The 21,891-nt window shown below is 37.6% G+C and overlaps 5 protein-coding genes across 7 annotated transcripts; 3 read left to right on the forward strand and 2 right to left on the reverse strand.

Moving 5' to 3' along the window:
- Nucleotides 1–988: 988 nt before the first annotated feature.
- LOC116214735 (UDP-glycosyltransferase 91C1) lies at nucleotides 989–2,824 on the forward strand. The gene is made up of 2 exons (XM_031550178.1): nucleotides 989–1,608; nucleotides 1,705–2,824. The coding sequence occupies exons 1-2, from the start codon at nucleotides 1,115–1,117 to the stop codon at nucleotides 2,627–2,629; spliced, it is 1,419 nt and encodes a 472-aa protein (XP_031406038.1). The 5' UTR covers nucleotides 989–1,114; the 3' UTR covers nucleotides 2,630–2,824.
- A 1,000-nt stretch (nucleotides 2,825–3,824) lies between these two features.
- LOC116214744 (50S ribosomal protein L10, chloroplastic) lies at nucleotides 3,825–4,870 on the reverse strand. Its single transcript, XM_031550188.1, has one exon. It carries the CDS (start codon nucleotides 4,769–4,771, stop codon nucleotides 4,070–4,072), a length of 702 nt encoding a protein of 233 aa, XP_031406048.1. The 5' UTR covers nucleotides 4,772–4,870; the 3' UTR covers nucleotides 3,825–4,069.
- Nucleotides 4,871–10,140: 5,270 nt separating this feature from the next.
- LOC116194694 lies at nucleotides 10,141–10,985 on the forward strand. Its single transcript, XM_031523575.1, has 2 exons — nucleotides 10,141–10,361; nucleotides 10,462–10,985. Exons 1-2 carry the CDS (start codon nucleotides 10,142–10,144, stop codon nucleotides 10,671–10,673), a joined length of 432 nt encoding a protein of 143 aa, XP_031379435.1. The 5' UTR covers nucleotide 10,141; the 3' UTR covers nucleotides 10,674–10,985.
- A 160-nt stretch (nucleotides 10,986–11,145) lies between these two features.
- LOC116194684 (double-stranded RNA-binding protein 1-like) lies at nucleotides 11,146–14,846 on the reverse strand. The gene is made up of 3 exons (XM_031523564.1): nucleotides 14,748–14,846; nucleotides 13,244–13,506; nucleotides 11,146–12,422 (listed from the first exon to the last, which is right to left on the reverse strand). The coding sequence occupies exons 1-3, from the start codon at nucleotides 14,770–14,772 to the stop codon at nucleotides 11,535–11,537; spliced, it is 1,176 nt and encodes a 391-aa protein (XP_031379424.1). The 5' UTR covers nucleotides 14,773–14,846; the 3' UTR covers nucleotides 11,146–11,534.
- A 2,435-nt stretch (nucleotides 14,847–17,281) lies between these two features.
- LOC116194710 lies at nucleotides 17,282–21,782 on the forward strand. 3 transcript variants are annotated; one of them, XM_031523599.1, is made up of 7 exons: nucleotides 17,282–17,452; nucleotides 17,642–17,861; nucleotides 18,151–18,237; nucleotides 18,649–19,029; nucleotides 19,617–19,764; nucleotides 20,050–20,391; nucleotides 21,042–21,782. In XM_031523599.1, the coding sequence occupies exons 1-7, from the start codon at nucleotides 17,394–17,396 to the stop codon at nucleotides 21,503–21,505; spliced, it is 1,701 nt and encodes a 566-aa protein (XP_031379459.1). In that variant the 5' UTR covers nucleotides 17,282–17,393; the 3' UTR covers nucleotides 21,506–21,782. The 3 variants fall into 3 exon arrangements, with proteins under 3 accessions (XP_031379459.1, XP_031379471.1, XP_031379465.1); XM_031523611.1 differs by having other exon boundaries at nucleotides 17,642–17,834; XM_031523605.1 differs by having other exon boundaries at nucleotides 17,283–17,452; nucleotides 20,053–20,391.
- The last annotated feature ends 109 nt before the right edge of the window (nucleotides 21,783–21,891 follow it).

The raw sequence follows: 21,891 nt of genomic DNA on the forward strand, positions 1-21,891 counted from the left end.
ATGCATCGAAGACACCATATATTTCACTGCAAACAAATGGATTAATTTAGTAATTTCCACCTTAATTAAAGGTTAATTTGTAAAATAAATAAATTGGAGTATTATAGTAATTTCAACCTTAACGGATTTGGGACGAGTTTTGATGCAAAATACCAAATCCTTTCCAAACCCTAACAAAATTTTAATAAAAAATTCATAAACCTTCCCGTGACCCATGGATAAAACCCTCTAACTGCCTATTAGGATTTGTAAATGGTCAAAACCCATTTATAAAAATTTATGAACTTCCCTAGGCGTGACAAACTAAGTAACGGGATTGGACATGATAATTTATTAATTATCCGGTTTAGAATATGTGGGTGATTATGATTATATTTTATAATATCTTATTTTTTGCTGGTGTTTTCGGATTTTCAACTAAAAGCGTGGAATGTGAGCCGTGACTTAAAATTTTCGTAATACAACTCATCTATACGTATTTGTCGAGAAAATTTTAAATGATTAGGTGAGAAAAAATCAATAAGAATTCTTTAATAAAAAATAATTATGATATTATCCGAGTGATTAGCACCAAATTTTTAATTTTAGGCATTTTAATTGGTACTTATTCACGTCACGTGACGAGATATAATAATCCAATAACTTCTCGTATTTATCCGTATATCAAAAATATTTTGACCAGTCAAAAACGGCTGCCTAATTCCAATTATATTTATCCCATCGATGATTAATTCCTGCGGCTGAAGCATCTCTTATAATGTATCATAACAAAGTGAATAGACATTATCAATGAGGTGAGTTGAAAGGGCTCAGCGCTTATTCATTTCAAATAAGATTTTGAATTTAAATTCTATGAATTATTAATTGAAACAACTTTGTATTTTAGTAGGCTCAATTAAATCAAGGGGCCAGCTGAATTTACGAATATAATAGTAGACCGAACAAAGTAAATGGGCATATATTTTTGTTTTTTCTTCAATGATTGAATACTATAATAATCATCATATGAAGTACCTTAGACTAGGTAAGGCCCACTATTTCCCTTGTTCCCTTTCCTTCTAAAAGACTGACGAAGAAGGAAGAACAGCTCTCACAGTTAGCATAGCATTCATTCATGGAAGAAGAAAGGAAAACAAGTGATGATGGACCTCTACACATAGCAATGTTCCCATGGCTTGCCATGGGGCACCTCATCCCCTTCCTCCGCCTGTCTGAATCCTTAGCCCGGAGGGGCCACCGGGTCTCCTTCCTCTCCACCCCGAGGAACCTCCAGAGGCTCCACGAAACCCGACCCCGGGCCCTAAATATCGACTTCGTCCCCCTCCCTTTTCCTCCGGTCCTGGACCTCCCCACCGGCTCGGAGTCCGCCATGGACGTCCCTTATCCTAAGCAGCAGCTCCTCAAGATTGCTCTTGACTCCCTCGAGCCACAGGTCAGGGCTTTCCTGGAGGGACCCGCTAGGCCCGACTGGATCATCTTCGACTATGCATCGCACTGGCTCCCAGCTGCCGCCACGGGTGCTGGCGTCGCCTCCGCCTACCTTGGCCTCTTCACTGCTGCCACGCTGTCATTTATCGGACCCCCGGAGGCTCGCATGGATGGCCCAAGGTATATGTATGCCATCATATGGGGATCATTTCATGCTGTCTTGTCAAATAAAGAGTTCTCATGCGTCTTGTTGTAAATTGGTTATTTCTTAATAAGGTCGACCATAGAGGACTTCACCACGGTCCCATCCTGGGTCCCACCAAAGTTCGAATCGAATGTAGCGTATCGACTGCACGAGATTGCAAAGTACATGGATCGTTCCGAGGAGTACACATCTGTGACTTCCGATACCGAGCGCTTCGGCATCTCGATCAGAGGTTGCAATATGGTAGCTGTTCGGACCTGCATCGAGTTTGAACCGGAGTGGTTTGGTCTGTTGAGCGAATTATACCGAAAACCAGTTGTGCCTATCGGGCTCCTCCCTCCCACTCGAGAGGAATATGAAGGAGCCGGAAGCCAAGAGAAATGGCTTCCTATCAAGCATTGGTTGGACGAACAGAGACCAGGATCAGTGGTCTATGTTGCTCTTGGAACTGAGTCCTCTCCGAGCCAGGAGGAGCTCACCGAGTTGGCTCTCGGGCTGGACCAATCCGACCTGCCCTTCTTCTGGGTCCTGAGAGATGCACCTGAGTCTACGCAAAGCAGGCTGGAAAACCTTCCCGACGGGTTCCTAGAACGAGTCAGGGGCCGTGGGGTCATTTGTACCGAGTGGGCCCCACAGTCGAGGATACTTAGCCACGATGCAGTCGGGGGGTTCTTGACCCACTGCGGGTGCAACTCATTCATAGAGGCCCTTATGTTCAGCAGGGTTCTAGTCATGCTGCCAATGCTAAACGACCAGGGTCTGAATGCGAGGCTCCTGAGCAGAAAGGGGGTCGGGGTGGAAGTGCCAAGGGATGAGAAGGATGGATCATTCACGCACGAGTCGGTGGCAGAGTCGCTCAGGTTGGCCATCGTCGATGAATCAGGCGAGACACTGAGGGCTAAGGCGAGGCAAATGAAGAGCTTGTTTGGAGATATGGAGAGGAATGAGATCCATGTGGACGGTTTTGTACGGTACTTGGAAGAGAATAGGAAGTGACTTTCCCTCGGCAGCAATGATCCGCGAACCAAATCATGAACTGAAACATCAATTCTAGAGAGATTTTCGCTTTTCATAGTTATGGAATACCATACCTTCCATTTGATGATGCATCATTGCTGCCAAATGAATTTGAATGTCATTGTATATCATCAGTTTCAGTTGATTCAATTATAAGGGAAAGTTGAGAAACCATCTCATCGATCTAATGAGGCCCTAAGCACGGGCATATTAGCTGCCGTAGGCGACCAATTACTCAGTTCATAGTGCGCAAAAAACATCCATTGGCAGCTCATTGATCCAGTTTTCGACCAAAAATCGCCATTTATTATGCGCGATTTGCATTTTTTTTTTTTTGCGGTGTGAACCCCAACATCCGAAAGTCCAATTGAGTCCCAACTAATCCAATCGAGCCGGGTCATCCCATTAAGGGATAAACCTCTCACGGCATGGATTTTTTGCATTTAATATGAATATTATCACCGGTGAAAGCTCACAAAACCCACAACTTCATTACGTGGCAAACTGAAATTGGTAACCCTACATGATCACGCGGTGGTTGAGAACCAACTAAACTTGCTCCCCAGACTTGCTTTCCGGAATCAACTGTCTGGAGTATGATACTACAACGTCAATATAATTAAGCAAATTGATGCACTTCACGCTAATCCGATAATCTTATAACAATAAAAGAATATGTGACCGGATATAAGCTCACTCTGCAGATTTCAGCCCCGGAGGACCAGTGCAGGTTATCAGAATTGCGAGATCACAGGATGAAGGTAGCATACCTTCAATCGGCAATCTCCTCTAGGTGCTGAGACTACTACGGCAAAGGTGGAGAAGACCTGACCCTGAAGGAAGCCGGGAGGCTGAAGTACATCCGGACACCGATCACGGGTCTTATTATCAGGAGCCAGGAAGGATATATCAAAAGATATTCGCAAAGAGGGTCTTTGTTTCAAGCACTCGAGCACAATCCCAAACACGGACTTCCCAGGCTGCAGTTGCTAGATTACCTATCAGAATACCTCTCTTCCATCCACCAGACTCCCAAGACTTACTCAAGAACGCCTCCGTGAAAGAAATTTAAAAGCATACGAACCGCTACGACTAAGAGATCGATCCTCCACAACATTCGACAGCTATGAATCTTCAAGCCACTTTAGCCCAACAAGCAATCTGCTAGAAGCAATTACTTCCACCAACAATGGCAAATGAATCTGAACAATTGATTGCTGATGAATATATGAAATGTATGGACAGATTCACCTCTACATTGTTATACAAATCCGTCCCCCTCCATCGAATTCCATCAGCGATTCATCGAATCGATAATAATCCTACCGCTTTGCTACAACAATCAATTCAAAATTTCAAGAACAACAACAAGATTGAGTTTCCAATTTGCACTTACAGGACCAAGAAACTCACTCCTAACTATTGCCCGCCTCCCTGCTCTTCCAGCTTCTGCACATACGCCTTCAGCACCATTACCACATCCCTCGCGGGCGCCTGGAGAGTGCTCACCAGCCCGATCGAAGGGCTCTGCAGCGACCCGAGCAGCCTCGCGTAAATCTCAGCCCGGCTGGGCATTGACTCGAGCTGCTTGAACTCCTCGGGGCCGTAGAACTTCCCCTCGAAGACCCCGCCGGTGAAGTCGTTGTTCTCGAGCTTCTTCTCCTTCTGGAAGGCCCTGTAGGGCTTGATCGCGGCGGGGACCTCCTCGCTGTGGACGAAGAGCCAGGCGTTCATCCCTTTCATGCAGGGCTTCAGGGCCTCAAACGGGGTCCCCTCGATGGCCTTGTAGACCAGGGTGTTCTTCGCGACGATAAGCTTCGTGTTCTCCGGGAGGGACCGCCGGAGCTCCTGGAACTGCTTGACCGTGAGGCCCTGGTACTTGATTCCGGCGAGGAAGTGGCAGTTCTCGAGCTGGGTCTTAACGGTCTCGACGGTCTCTTCTTTCTTGGAGCGCGAGATGGCGGCCCTGATGGTGGAAGGGAAGCGGGCTTTGCCGGAGGCGGGCGGCGGGGCGAGGAATGGGTTGACGGGTCGGGTCAAGGAAAGGGAGCTGAGGGGATGGGGAGACTGCGAAGGGGGCTTGGAGGAAGGGAAGGAGAGGAGAGTGGCCGCTGCTTCCATTGTCGCCGGAGCAGAGTGGACTGGAGATTGAGTAGTGGATTGATGGGCTTATCTCCTCACAGGCTCACACAATAAAGAGAGTTTCTCTCTCCCCCTCTTTTTTTTTTTCATTTTTTTCATTTTTTCATTTTTTTGGGTTTTTTTATAAAGAAAATCCATGTTATTTTTCGTGTAGTTTCCACGCAGCATCGATTAAAATTGGTACACTTTCCAAAGGATCGGAGCGATTTTGACAGTTATTTTGCTTCCGTTGTCGATCAAGAGGACTCAGATTCTTCTCAACATTTTAATATCTGCGATTTCTTGATAGAAAAGTTTCTAGATATCATGAATCTTTAATCTATAATATACATAATGTAAAATAGAATTCATATATTTATCGCGCATTAAATATATTAATATAAATAAATAATTTATTTTTTGTAAAAAAAGTTGATTGGTTTTTATTTTATTATCTCGAAATGGTTCATAATATGAAATAAATTTGTCTTAACTGATATATATAATTTTTCTAATAAAAAATTATAAATATAAGTTTTTATTGTAAAATTTAACTCTCTAACATATTTTAAAGTGTTGTATGTAACTTTTTCCTTTTATTACATTGCTTCAATTGAAGTGTGTATATATATATATATATATATTGTTTCTACATGAAGAACTTCGTACGTATTATGATTTATTTAATTTTTGCCTTTATTTTCATTATAGAAAAATTTAAAACATCAATAATTTTATTAGCAAATTTGTATACACAATATCGTTTGAATAATGACTTTAAATTTCATTATAATTACTATAAGTATCTCTAATTTATAAAATTACATATCTATTAATAAGTATAAACATTGATCGGAAAATGTTAATTTCAAAAATTTTTATTATGTTTACTTATTTATTTATGATAATATTTATTTAATAAATAAATTAACTGATTTAGTTATGCAAACATATTTGATTTCCAATATTTTCTACTCATTAAAAACAACACTTGGTAAAATAATTAAAAGTCAAATTTTCAAAATTTGTTTTTTCTATACGTTAATTTTATTACCTTAATTTATATGCACAATTTTAGTTTCGTAATAAAGCTATCGGAATACAAATTTTTCAAAAATCAAACATCACTTGGTAAAAAGACTAAAAGTAAATCATATGTAATTGTGTTTTGCATACATTAATTATACTATCTTAAATTATGTTACAATTTTTAATTTCTTATTAAAGTCACCGAAGTACAAATTTATCTTAAATCAAATGTTTCAATTATCATATTCATCTTTTAGAATATTTTAGTAAAAATTTACATATAATAAAATCTGTGCATCTCGTAGGCATAAATATAAAGAATGAAAAAAAATATATGATGTAAATCTAGTTGACTATATTAAATAACTACATTCATAATAAGACAAAAAATCAAAATTTGTGGCCCCAAAGGTATAGTTTTTATCTTCATTAAAATAAAGTTTAGTTTTCATAATTTAATTAATTAGAAAAGTAACTGCATTCATTTTCCTATCTGAAAATTGAAATACTGAATTACTTGATCCTAAAAAAATGTATTTGATATATTGATTGTTTAAAGAATTATACTATATATGATCAATTATAATTTATGAGTTAAAAAGATTAAATTGAATATAAAAATATACATCATCTAAGTGGAAAGTTTTTTTATACTACTCTCAGAATATGAGAAAGATATTTATCAAGCCACTATATAATTTATACGAAAGTTAATATATCAATGGGTTTTTAATAGATCAAATTTTTTTTCATTTTGTTATATTTATATAATCTTAATGGAAGTCAAATTAATTTGTACATCGGGAGAATGAAAAAGGTAAAGTGATTATTAATATTTCTAAACAAAATTGGAAGAATATCAAAATATAAGAAAAAAAATACAATAACATGAGTGCTATTAAAAACTTGTGCGGAGTTACACTTGGCTTTCTACACTAGCAAGTAGCAACTATGCACCCACACGATATGTTTATGCAATTTCCGATTTATAAATATGTTGTATTAGCTAACCGAAAAAAAGAAAGGGTGTTGTATTAAATATTAAAAGGTGCTTACTTAATGCAATTTGAAATTTTTATATTTCATTACATACTAGAAATTCACTCCCACTATGTGCAACAAAATATAACATTTAAATAATATAAGATAATATTTTATAAAATGAAAATACATGAGTGGTTTAGAAATTTACAAAATTCGCTTATGACTTTTTATTTTTATTCAATATATAGAATGATACAAATTAATTTTTTTTAAAGAAAGTCTATTGAAACAAAAAGGAATTTTTGGATTCGTGAAAAGAAAAGAGGAGAAAAATAAATGGGGTGAGAGTCATGAGAGTTGAGGGAGAGGAGGAGTGGAGCGGACGTATGTAAATGAGAGGGGAGGAAAGAGAAGAGAGGAGTTTGTGAAAATTGGAGTGATTCAAAATTCGTATCTCTGCCTCTTATGTATTGTTTCACTTTACTCTAACACTAGTCGTGAAATCCGTGTGTTGCATTAAAATAGTTTCACCAATCTGAAAAAAAAATTATAATTACAAATTAAAAAGAAAAATTACTTGGAGAATCAATAATGAAACAAAGATAATAGAATAAACAAACAACTTTCGAATTTAGTGGTAGAACTTACTTTCTGAGAGCTTGTATATAGGGGTAGCAATACCTTTTGAAATCTTGAAAAAAATGAAAAAAGCAAAAATAAGAGAAAAAAAAGAATGAAAAGTTTCAATAAAAGTGGAAGAAAAATCAAAGCATAAATTTTGCATCTAGAGAGAGACATAGTTCCAAGAGCTTATGTCTTGTTGTAGACATATTATTTAAGAGCTGAATATGCTCATATTTATGTGTTTGATAATTCATATTTATAACTATTATACAAAATATAGATAAAATATAATTTGATTTTTTTTTGTGAGCAAATCTGATTTGTTTTTTGAAAAGAAGATATAATTTACATATATCTATAAATATTATAAATATATTTTTAAAAATAAATATCTACAAAAACGTATAATTCATATATATATTTTTTCTTATTATGTATACTAAAGGTTTTCCACATAACCATATATTAAGATATTTATATTGTGTATAAGTATATACTAATAGATATACTTACTTTGATGTTAGTATTTATTTATGAAATATTAATTTTTATTTAAAAAAATCGAGATTATTAAAGAATATCTATACATATAATAAAATCTTCTTATTTATTTCAAATACACTATGTTATATAGATTATAAAAATTAAAGTAATCGAGAAATCAGATTTTATGATGAGATATACTTAAAAAATAATTCCAGATCTAGAAAATTCCATATATATATATATATATATATATAAAACAATATAATTCGTATATACTTTTTCTTATTATATATACTAAAAGTTGTCCACATAACCATATATTAATATGTCTATATTATGTATGAAATATATAATAACATATAGTTATTTTGATATTGATATTTATGGGATGAAATATTATTTACTTTCAATTTTATTAAATGGAATATTATTTCAGAAAATTTTGTTTCTAATTTGATAATTAAGTATAATTTATAATTTTAAAAACTAAAAAATAAAAAAAAATTTCATTAAAAACGAAGCGTTCTAAGGCCACCTAGGATAAAATATTAATTTTCATATTAGAAAATTCTAGGTTATTAAATAATATATCAATTATAAAAATAAAAGAAATCAAGAAATCAGATTTTATGATGAGATATCTTTTAAAAATATTTTTTACTAAAAACAATTCCGAAAATTTAAAACATTAAAAACATAGAAAGTCCATTTAGAAAATTGATATTGCTTTCTATTGGAGATCACTATCGTATCTAAAATTTTTTATAGTATTTTCAGTTTTTTAAATGGAATATTATTTCAGAAGATTTTATTGTTAATTTTATAATAAAAGATACCTTAAAAATTTTAAAAACTCAAAAAACCAAGAAAATTTCATTCAAAAATGGAGTGGTCTGAAGCCATTTGGTCGGGCCTACCTTGTACCTTGCTTTCATATATATATATATATATATATTCAAAAATATTAAGAACAAAGCAATAAAACATATGGAAATATAACATTCTTTTATATATTATTATAGATATAGATATAGATATAAATTTTAATTGTGTAAAATGATTAAAAAATGACTATGAAGGATGTATGTAATGCTATGACCAGGCATTTCTAAAAGTAACTTACATATGAATCACTATAAATAAAAGTACAACGTAAAGAATAAATTTTGAAAATTACTTTTTGTTAAATTTTGAAAAGACGCTTGCATCAAATTTATTAATTTAAAAAAGTAACTTGCGTCAGAATCAAGTATAAGGTAAAAGTAACTTGTATGCAAACATAACTTCACTAAAACTCGAAAAGTTTGATATGAGAAAGAAAGAGTGATGCATATTCAACCAGAAATTGGAAATTATCTCGTTATATATGATAAATTAAAAAAGAAAAAAATTAATCACTTCTTTTTATTGGTTATATAATCGTTTCTATTTCAATATATTCAGCTACGTGCATATTCATTATGACATATTGCGTTGCGACCGTTCGTGTTTGCAAAGGTGCGTTTGTTATCTCTCGGATTCGACAATCACTTACTTTGCTAACTTGCTCTCCCACGATGATGTTCGACAAGGTGATGATGATCGGTTTGACGACAGGCAGATGATGGTGCTTTTTTTTTTTGTTGGGTCTGAACCCTGATATCCAAAACTCAATTGGACTCTAATAAATTCAATCGAATTGGGTCGACCCACTAAGTCACTTAAGAACCATCTGTTATTGAAAGCAAATACATCACAAACCATTCACCAAAGACAATGATAATAAACACACCAGACAAAACAAAGACGAACAAAGGGTTGACTACGTACTCCGCAAGACTAGAAAATATTTATGAATAATTTATTCTGCAGAATCTTCTTGTTGGTGGTCGCCGTGCTCCTCAAGAAGATGTACTAATTATCGCTCTTAATTGGGATTTTTCAATAACAATCTATCACTCAGTTCTTTGAAAAAAAAAAAAAGTTCGACGTTTATACAAATGGAATATATATGATCACAGATTTTAAAGCAATAATGCAAATGTAATTGTAGTAAAATATCTGCAAAGTCTAATAGAGGCGAGGGTGATACAATATTGTCAACGAACAAACCAATTAAACAGTGTTGTTGCCGTAGGTTGTAGAAAAATATGTTATTGTAACAATTATTTATTTAGCATTTTTTTTATAATAATTAGTTAATACAATTCAGAAGCGTGTATGGAAATCAAGAGAATAGGTTGACTAGCTGCTCGATTTCTCTTGATCATGTGTCTGTATATAAGGCTAATGGCTATGGAGGACATGGCAGCAGTGTGTCTAACAAGAAGAAGAAAGAAGATGATAGAAATGGCTTCGAAGTCGAAGGGAATGGATGGGATCACTTGCCTCTGTATTCTTTCAGGCCTCATCTTTGGTGCCATCATCAGCTTCTGCTTAAATGGTTCCGAAGTGACCGCGAACGCCACCCTCATCGACGAATCCCCAGGTAGGCTATCAAAACTGTGTGAAAACTTGTTTTCGCAATTATTTTCCTCTCCCTTGTTGTGATGAAGCTCGGTTCTCCTGTTCTTGGTTTCGCATTGCAGCTGAGTTGCCTGGATCTGTGCTCAAAAGTGTTAATGATGGGATCATTATTCTGGCAGTAAAATTTCTCCACTTCTTGATCTCAAAGTGGCTGCAGTTCAGATTCGTATCGGTCTTTAACCACTCCGCGAGTTTCTTCAAGTCCGCTCTGTTCTGGGTAGCACTGACCAGATCGGTTTCTTCCTCTTCGATGCAAGAGCAGCTTCTTGCCTAATATGGTGGAGAGAATCAACCGCAGTACATAACATGTCGTGCTCAGATGCCCTTCCCTGCATAGCGAGGGAGAACCGAGTTTCATGCTCTGGTACTAGAGCATGAGTTGGTCCACCAAACTTGGTTTTTCCAATCTCCATCCCGACCTGACCCGGAAGGGCCATCTAAGCGAAATGTAAGCTGTGGCATCTGGCCAGCAAATACCTTACCGATCTACTAGCTCGTGGCCCAAAGTCAGACTACCTGTAACTTAGCATTCCTACATGCCTATATAACAAACTTTGCTGATAAGTGGGTATTAATATTCTGATAAGTCCTACAGATTTTGTACAAAACAACCAATTCTTATAGAATATATAAGCTATCGGCATAAACCGTTCACTCACCGGTGAACAGCATAGAAACCATAGAACTAGACAAGCGAAAGGGAAAAATAATGGTCGAATACGTAAAATATAACTGCACACTCATCAGAAAAGAAACAACATATGTAATGATATAGTCGATCCAAGAATCAATTCCTTGACAATCTTTATGGGCAAGGAAAACATGCATCTTTAAATACACAATGAGTCCCACCAAGCCATCATCAAACTCCAGAGAAGATAATTTTCCCCTCAAGTAATAAGAATTTCTTCCAAATGCAACTCATCTACGGCCCCCTCGGAGGTCAAAAAAGGGGTTCGAGGTGGCAACACGAGCAATATAGGATCAAATACCTAGACCAATTCTGCAGAACCCGAAATAATTCCTAAAAATTGTCTCCCTAATATAACAGATAATGGATTCTCATATAATCCACCCATCCACCCATAAATTATTTCTAATTCTAACTGCAATACCAGAGGTTCCTTCCACTGCTTTACCCCCGAGTTTGCACCATCTTGGATTCTTTCTCCCGATTGTTGAACCCCGTGAGAATAATGGTCGATGACGTCTCTAAATTACTCGCATGCGAATGGTTCTCTGACAGGGAACCCACTTCACCTGCCCGAGATTCATCTTTCCCTTCTGTGAGAAAGGCAGTGATATCTCCATACTCCGTAGAAGACATTCCCGTGACTGGAGCATCATGGTTTACTAAGACAATAATGCTGCTCGAATATTGAGAACCATTAGCACCGTGCTGGTAAAATCTTGCTCCGGCACTCTCTATTTCACTCGAGATAAAGCTTGATCCTCCAAGCTGAGGGTACCTCATTGGATCCTTGATTCCAATCGGGAGAGAAGATCCATTACCTTCTCCAAATTCAGAATCTGTATTTTCTGTGTTGTCGAGCTGTCTCACCGGGAAAGTAGATGCCTCAGCTTCGGCACTTTTAGAGTCAACCTGATTATGCTCAGAATTGTTCCTAGGCGGTTTTCTTTTTGATGCCTTCTTCTTAATACGAGGCTTCTTGGGCTTCGGATAATTCTCAGCATCCGTGGAAACAGAAGCACTAGCCGTCTCTGGGCCCCGCTTTTTGCATGGCAGGACAGTTAGTTGAGACTCACCAACAAGTTGTCTTTCAGATGGCTCGGATGCACTCGACTGGATAGCTATCAGAGCAGTTCTTGCAGCTTTAATCTCCGCTTCTTTCTTTGTTCCTGCAGCAGCACCAATATAGCGGATGCCCCCAATCTCGACAGTACATGTAAACAGAGTCCTTCTACCAGACAACTCATCCCTTTGGCACGTGTATAAAGGGATCGCATAATTCATTTTCTGCGCATATTCTTGAAGAAGGTTTTTGCACAATCCTGTCTCGTGCTGGAATAACCACAGAAATTAGACAATCAACTTTGGTCATAAAAGTGTAAACTGACCCAAGGCAATAATATGTAAACTATGCCAAGATCAAATAGGTTATGAGGTAACCACGAAAGGCCATCTAGATGGATTTTGCATAAGTAAATTAGACAAAAAGGAGATGACTTCTCAATATATTTTACAGTAGACCAACACCAGGAAGGAAATAAAGGAAGCACAGAGTCGTTCACAGGGATATAAAAGTGATGCAAGTTCTTTCTATAAAAATGTAACACGAGGAAACTCAGGTCATTCCAATATAATTAATATGTGGAGACACTCGTTGTCAGATCATAGCAAGTTACCAGCTGAAATCCGCAGAACTCAGAATGAAATAGGAAGATTATCAAATGCAAGTTGAAATTCACAAAATCAAAAGCGCTTCTCTTCCCCCAGGGATCTAGATTTTTTTCCCTATATCATCACTAAGTTCTACTACTCAACGCAATCAATAATCGAACCAGTTCATCCAAGAATCCTCATACAGGTCCCATCACTCATTCAGTTTCCCCTCCACTTGCTGTAAACAAAGTAGGTGGAGAAACGAATGGAACATTATATACTTACAATTGAGATGCATTTGCATTATTTGATGAGCAAACCAAACCGAAGGGAGAAAAAATGAGAGAGAAAAATATCCTTAAGTAGTTAAGGCATGAAAGAAAGATGAGATGTTGACAGTGCATTATGAAGACCTCTAAAACATTCAGCAGAAAAATTGAGCAGGCAACATTGCATTAGTCAGGAATAGCAGATAATATAGTAATGGAGCAAAAGCTTACAACTGGTTGAGAGATGCACTCGCTGACTTCACCAGACTTTGACAACTCCAAGAGAGCAACTTCAGCTGCTGACTGCTCTGCTGCCTTACGACTGAAAAATCCAGGCAAAGAATTGTATCTGACATCATTAACTATCACTGCTGACCTGAATGAAGGCTCATGGGAAGGACCTTCCTTGATAGTTTCATAGACTGGGGTTGGCAGACCTGCTTTCTGTGCATACTCTTGCAATCGGCTTTTGAACACGTAGCACTTTGAAACACCTACATTTCAGAGGAAGAACTATTTAAACAAGCTGCCCGAAAAGAAAATATTATAAGAAGCATGCCGTATCATATTGCATTGAACATCTGAAACACGTTAAAAGGTCTTCCTCATGAAATCCACATCTTTTACAATGATGCCTAATGTAGCAATTCGAATGTTTTCCTCTTATGGCAGGAATTTGCTAAAGCTAATAAAGCAAGTGACATCCATTATGACTGTCTTGTTTGGACTCACAAGCTACTTCACATACAGCATAATTAGTTTTCTGAAGCCCAACAAAGACTGTACAGAAGTTCTTCTGTTTATCATACTACCATAAAACTCATACAGGAGCCCCATGAAGAACTACTCAGCGAAGTGTAAGACTACATTTAACAAGCTCCATAATGCTTCTAACATGCTTTAATAGTAGAAAGGGAGTTCATTATGAGTTTTTACTTCCCTAACACTTAGGTATATCATTGGCAGAGAACAACATCTGGAACTACTGCAACCCTGAACTACATGGCAAGTATGGTTCTGAAGTCCATCAGTGGAAAACTACTTCTGAAAACTTTACAACAGGAGTCTCAACCATAAAACCAACCAATAAAGAGCTATCCTTAAGCTAAAGCTACAACCTTTGATGCACAATCGTAGTACCCTCTCACTTGTTCTCTATCTCAAGAAGTACTTCCAATGCAGCAAGTCCTGGTTCAATTCTTTTTCCCTTTACTCCACCCAATTACTAGTGTTGGTTGCTGAGACGTTCTATGATTTTATCAGGATTATAGGCTATTGGCAACAATGTCGGAAATCAAGAATCGGTCTTGTATACTTAGTTTATCATCTCCTGGGCATTTGTTCTACACGTTTCATCACATGACATTGCTAAAGTCCTAAAATCATATAGCATTTTGTTCATCAATAAGAATGAGTCGACAAGACCAACCAATTGCACAGACGAAGACAACTGCAAAGCAAATCCAGCCTACCGGCAGAACCCAACTCCACCCCATTTAAGAATGAGCAGTTAATCAAAGTGCCATCACCTATAGCGGAACTTGATCGAATCAAAGTGTCAACTTTCACGCTCAATCGCAAATTGCACCACAAAAGTGAAAACTTTTGCTGAGCATTATGCACAAAAAGCTCAACCGAAAAGCTAACGAGTTACAGAATCCAAACCGAAACGTACGGCCATTCCACCAACAAAGTAAAAGACAGTATGAGAATCAAACTAGCAAAAGCCAATAACCTGAGAAGCCGTCGTTGTTGGCCATGGCGGTGCCCGAATATCTCCGCCGATCGCCTTTCCGCCTCGGCACCGACCTGGACGGGGGATCGTCGGAGGCGCCCTGATCTCCGCCCGTCATGCTCCGTCGCCAGAGCTCAACTCCGAGAGAGAGAGAGAGAGAGAGAGAGAGAGAGGGAGAGGGGGCGGGGGACAGAGTAATAACGGAGGCTGATACAGTGGAACGGATGTACATGGTGTTGGGAGGAGAGGGATACTGGGGCCGTAAGATATTTGGGTGGGGACACGTGTTCGAATCCTGTGGGAGGATGCTGAATGCAACGAGAGAAAGGGGAGATTCCACCAAGCTATGATGATGTGAATGTTGCGTTGACTTATGCTGATTCCCGATAGGACCGAATGTAGGCCGAAGTGCCCCCACTACCAAAAGGCGCATCGCACAAATTCATTTTTGTACAACTATTATATATATATATATATATATATTGAAAAATAATACATATATATCGAATGAAAAAACCTTTTTGGCCATCAAAACCAAATATATGAAGAAAAATCAAAATTGGCTTTTTAATTTTTTTTTAATAAGAAGATGTTTTAATTTTTTTACAAATAATAGATGATCGAACGACTCGGAAGAAGCTCTTCTCCACTCCCCTCCTTGAGGTTTTTGGTTCAAATTTTGCTATGAGGTTACTTGGAGCAAGTCCGTGAATGCATTGGACCCGATACGGATGACCAATGTGGATCCTTGTATAGGGATTTGGTTGTGTAAATGAAGCAAAAGTTTGCTCATTTTCTTGGCATCTTGAGTAATCTCATCGGGGTCATATGAAGTAATTTTATTCATGCGCCAGACTTAACATAGATAGTTTATATGGACCGATTAGAGAGGAATTAGGTTGAGTTTTAAATCCAAAATATCATGACCGTTGCACGAAGAATGAAAGATGTTCTTGCTGCATTGCTCATGGCACATAGTAAAAGTTAATATTATCACATATTTAAAATTCAATAATTATCATATATCTAAAATATTTATATTGCACTATAATATATATACTTATATATATAATCGTGACCGAAGAAATTTTGAGATAATCTTAATGCATAATGCGATAACCAAAAAAAATATATATATATATATATAATTGCTATAGTAAAGATTATAGTGTATAACTCCTGGGATTAACATTTGTTTACACATTTTGTAATTTTATTGATACTTTCTCGTTTCATCCGACCAAATAAGTAAATGAAAGATTATCTATCTAGACATGTCCATCAATTGGATTTTCTGGTGGCTAATTAGATTTTTAGCATATGGTCGGGGCCCACGTACCTTTGTATGCATGCAATTTTATGGGTAAAAAAGGGCGGATTGGGTAACCACTTGGAGCTCCAAGTGCATGAAAAGAAAAATGAATCTCTTATGCTTGTGACATTATTTCAAGTTCATTTTCATCTTATATTTTATCTTTTTATCTTATATTATATCACACTTGTTATTATACTATTATTTAAATGGAAATTTGATTATATAGTTACCACATCATTTTTAGGTTGTGATTGAATAGTCGAAAATAACTATTTTTATTAATTTAAATATGATGTAATTTAAAATAAAAGAATGAAGCTAAAAAGATAATATTGTTCACTTAATATTATTTACTTTTTTTTCTTTTCACGTGTTAATCTCTGATTATATTGTTACCTTCTCGCATCTTCGAATTTCATGTTTTATCATATTATTTTACTCGAATTAGACAGTGTTATTATGCACAGTTCAATTTCCAGTATTTAGAATGTTGTAACAACTAGCTAGATATCGAATTCCTTAATCTGAGCCCCTAGAGATCCGGCTACTGCAATATTTCCATGTTATTTCGAACATGATGTGTTATCTTCCTCGTATTAAAGATATTTTGTACACAAATGTCATACCAATGCGTAAAATCGATGCTCATCGTCTCTCCAAGAGAGAAGAGTAAAATCAGTATTAATTGCAACAAAACAAATTAAAAACCATTGTTAATTTTACAAGTCAGTTGCCCACTGGTACCTAGCAAACAAGTTTTTTTCCGCACGAATCGCATACATGGAGAGTTAAGTACTCTACGATTGCTCCAAAAAAGCAAAAAAAGCGAAATATCAATTAGAATATGCATAACTCGGAAGGGTACACCTAACTAATGCGACGAGAATGAAACCTTCTTAAATACTTTGCTTGATACATCTAAAGATTACATTGATAATCCATCTTAGAGGTCGTGGATCTATGTCTCATTATGAACACGTGCAACAAAATTTACAATATGGCATTGAGCCTTCGATGTATACTTGTAGATGGTGAATATCCATTGAGTTTGTTTAATGCGAGCAGAAAAACTATAGGGAGCAAACCATAAAAAATCCAAACTACGAGGGGACCAAACTGATAGAATTAATTGGGATGCAAACTTCAGGGGTAAATTGAAATTTAATGTTTTTGTAGTCCTCCGTTGTAATTTTGATTTCGACTTCGGTCGAAGCACCGCCATCCGCCGCTCTTCTTCGCCGCCAGCGACCTCCTCAATGGTCGGATTCACAGTATAGTCACCGCGCCGTTCCATTCTGCTTCGCGCATCAATGGTGGAGACCCAAACCTAGATGGAGAACCGAAAGAAACGCTCCATTACCGAAGAGGACATCTCCATTCTCCTGCAGAGGTTCCTCTCTGTCTCTCTATGTGTTAATTACACCATACGCCATGCCCTTTTGCTATTATTGCAGCTTTGCCTTGTACTGGTGTATCAATGCTATGGGTACATTTGGGGTTAATTTGTTGTCGGGTTATACGTCGAATTTCGCGAAAAAAGTTTTAGCTTTGAGAATTGGGGTGTTGATGTTGGGGGCAGGTACCCTGCAACTACTTTGCTGGCATTGCTGCAAGAAGTGGCACAGTTTGAGCAGGTGAGGATCAACTGGCATGAGCTGGTAAAGAGGTCCTCGACTGGGATTTCCAGTCCGCGGGAGTATCAGATGCTGTGGCGTCACTTGGCCTATCGGGATGCTTTGTTCGAGAAATCGGACGATGGGGTTGAGCCTCTGGTCAGTTGTACGATGCCTTGTTCGTCGGTAGGAAAGAAACATTTCAGAGCTTGTCTTGTATAAGAGCTTTTCCAATCTTTGTTCACTTTTCTTGGGAAAAAGGCAATTGTTGTTTTGTGCAATTTTCCAGAATAACACTTCAGATCAATTTTTGAACTCAGTTTTTCGACAATCTGCAATAAAACAGACCTAGTACCATTTCTAATGGTGGGCATGTTTACAGAAGATCTCATGTAATTCTGGTATTCTGATTCGTATTTCATTACATTTAGCATTTTCATTTATTTAACCTCTGTAGTTAAATTTTGCTTGCAAGGATGATGATAGTGATCTGGAATATGAATTGGAAGCCTTACCAGCTGTAAGTGGAGAAGCTTCTGCTGAGGTTGCAGCCTCTGTCAAGGTAACCTTCATTCTCATTGCTCTATTAGTATGAAGCAATGACCATGGATGGAATAGAGTACCATATGAATTATACAAGTTATCAGATTGCGTTCCCTTTTTCCACTAGGTTGTGCACGTTCGGATGATATCTAATACATGACTGTTGCATGTGTTCACACTTAAGTATATTGGTAACGTGAGGAAGTAATAGGGCTCTTTTCTGATCAAGCATTTTGGGTTTGAGATTGTTTTGAAACTTGGTTCTTGAAATTAGAAGGAAATGGGAAGATTTATAGATTCTTTTTACTTGTAAATGTTGCATTGGGTCTCATGAGGGAGTGTCTTCTGTAAGGTCCTTAATCATTTCTTCTTTTCTTACTTCTTCTTCCTTCCCCCCCACCCTCTTCTTTCTTTGGTTATGTTTATCTAGGTACTAATTTCCTCTGGTCTAACAAGTGATGGCACCCTCCCAAAAAAATCAAGTGTGGAGGCTCCCCTGACCATAAACATCCCTAATGGCCAACCCTTCAGAGCTTCTTCAGAAGGATCAAGGCCTACTTGTTTGGTTCAAGGCATGAAGAACACTGCTAACCCAGTGTCCATTGAAAAATCGTCTTTGCCTCCTTCAGTAACAGGGAATGAAGGCTCGGACCCAAATGGCAACATGCTTTCTAAGAAGAAGAGGAAGCAGTGGTCTGAGGCAGAGGATTTGGAACTAATTGCAGCGGTACGGAAGTGCGGTGAAGGAAACTGGGCAAACATTTTAAAAGCCAACTTTAAGGGTGACAGAACTGCCGCTCAGCTCTCTCAGGTTTGTTTTCTGCTACTATAATTGTAAAGCGCCCTTGGAATTTTTTCCCCGTTTTGTATGTTTTGTATTATATGGGAAAGCATCACCCAACCACTCATTTTATATCTGACTTAAAGTTGCACAATGTCCCCTCCGACGGGATGCTGCAGTCAGAAATGAGATTTTGATGGGAAAAACTCCTGTCATAAAAGATGAGAAAGGCGAGTTGCAGGGTCTTTTTATTTGTATTGTATTTTGACTAGAATGGATGGTTATAAACATTCATGAATTTTTTTTACGGGTATCAATTTTATAATTAAGATGATCCATAATGTGATTTTTATGCAATGAGTTTTTTTGTGAAACTTATTGCGGGGATGGAAGGCAGCGACATCTTAATTTAAGTTTGAACTTTGGGTAGTAAGTCGTTGGAAATTATCAGTCTATGGAGACAGCTGTAAACCCATGAAAAGTTGAGGACTGCAGTCTTGTGATGGGCCTTCTCTTTCCTCTTGCATTTGTCAATGTCCAGTAACAAATACAGTACTTTACTTCCTCCCTGTCCTCCCAAATTCTTTGTGGTCAATTTTGTTCTTCTGTATATGCAGAGATGGGCGATTATTCGAAAAAGGCAAGGTAACTCAAACCTGTCAGTTTCTAACTTGACTACTGCAAGTCAGCTTTCTGAGGCACAGCTGGCAACCCGTCATGCAGTGTCCGTTGCCCTCGATATGCATGTGAAACCCTTAAGGACAGGTTTGCCCCAGACATCCTAAACAAGCTTTCACTACCGTGTCATACTATTCTTGGCAATGATTGCCCAAATTGGTTTCAATTCAGTTATTGTTGGAGCATCCTCTACACTTCTCTGCCCTAAGCTGTCGCTTGGTTAAGTTCCATCTCGGAACTGATTTTCTTTTGCTTAGTTCCCCTCCTTGATCATCCTGACTTATGGTCTATACAATGTTGCATAAATGTTCGATCATTGATTTTTTTTCTTTGTGCATTACCTGAAATTTTTGGTCTTCAATTTTGATCTAGCAGGAACTTTTTCAAGTAGTACACTTGGACAGCAGGCACAAAATCAGACCCGACAGGTCCCCGAGCCGAGAAAACTAACTCTTCTGGTATCACCATCAGTTCCTCCACTGAACTCCTCTGCATCCTCGGTGAAAACATCACCCAAGGAAAATAATATCAATAACAGTCATGATGATATGGTGATAAAAGCCGCTGCAGTGGCTGCTGGGGCCCGCATCGCAACTCCTTCTGATGCTGCATCACTGATAAAGGCTGCCCAATCAAAGAATGCTGTCCATATCATCCCAAGAGGCAGTTCCCTAAAAGCTGCTTCTGTTACTGGAGTTGCAACAACCAAGTCAGGTGCTTGTCTTAAACTCTGTTCTTGGATGCCCTTAGTTAAGGAAAGAAAAGGTCTCCCTTGTTTGGAAGATGCTATAAAAGAAAGAGGAGAAATGTAGGCAAAAGAGAAGGGAAAGGGAATATTAAGCATTCACACAAATGTCATAGTGAACTGACCTCTTCATCCATCAACAGGGATGGAGGATTGAGATAATACAAATATAGGGAAATAGAGGGAACACACCTCCCTTTCATTTTGCTTCCCTCTTAAAAAAAGAAAATGTTGCCTTGTAAACCCTGATTGCTTGCTTGGTGTACATTAAGAAGGTAGCAGTTCATATTTGGAACGTTGTTTAAACTAATGTAAAAAGATTAACTTTTCTATCAAACTGAATGCTAGAATATATAGATCTCCATAGGTAGTTGTTATATACACTGACACGTGATGTGGCTGCGTCTTTGGTTTGGCTTCTTTTATGCTCGTTTAACACATTGTTGCCATCCTCATGGACTTCAATGTGCTTGTGGGGTATACAGTGCTGAGCTCAGCTATGGGCGGAGTCCCACATTTAAAAAAAAAAAATATATATATATATACACTTAGATTTTAGAATATCACTTCTATTTGGTTTTCTTTTCACTCACTCATTTTCTCAATCTATTCTTGGCAGCACACCAAACAAGTCCCCCAGCTCAGTCTGGCCATGCTGCATCCACGTCCGCTACCTCCCACAATATTCCTGGCAAAGATGCCAGGCCAACAGTTCAAAATTCTCCAAGTGATGCCGCGATATCACCTCAGGAGCAAGATATTGAATCTGAGGGAGGAAAGGTTGCTACAGAGCTCAGCAACATGCTGCAAGAACCAGTACCTGGAGAAGATGTAGCACGTGCTTTAGGAAATGAAGGAGGCACACAAATGCAAGAAGATGCCGTCTTGCATTGTGTAAACGCGGATCTGCCCGCAAATCAAAATTCAGATGCTTTGACAAACAGGGAGGTGTTGACAACTGTGAGTGTTGGAGGTGCTTCTGAAGGCGATCAACCTGCAGAAGGTGAAAAAGCAGGTCAGGCAGTTTCTGAGGAGAAGTGCGAGAAGGAAAGCTTGAAGGGCGAAGCTCTCGACTCTCGCTAACCGTGGTGGTGGGTGAGAATAATGAAAGAATACGGTCGATGGTTTGACTGTCAATATTGGTCCTTGACAGGACTTTGTGCCATAAAATAGTAAAGAGTTTGTTTCTTCTGTAATTGGACATAATAGAGTGCTCTTTAGATGTTTATAAACGAATTTTCCATTGCACTGAAAGAATTGCCGAGCGAGTGAATTTGTCTGTTGCTATGGAGAAATGGAAGGGGAAAGAGTTAAGGACACTGTATTATACAGTTTGGTAACGAAGTCAAGTTTGATTTAATTTGATTTATCTTGATTTGAGGAGATGAAGACAAAAGTAATTGAAAAAAGTAAGTGAGAAAATTTGAAGGAAAAGACAAAAAAAGAGTAATAATTGTATCGTTGAATCG

This window comes from Punica granatum, chromosome 1 (assembly GCF_007655135.1).
Source record: "Punica granatum isolate Tunisia-2019 chromosome 1, ASM765513v2, whole genome shotgun sequence".
In the NCBI taxonomy this organism is placed as follows: Eukaryota; Viridiplantae; Streptophyta; class Magnoliopsida; order Myrtales; family Lythraceae; genus Punica; species Punica granatum.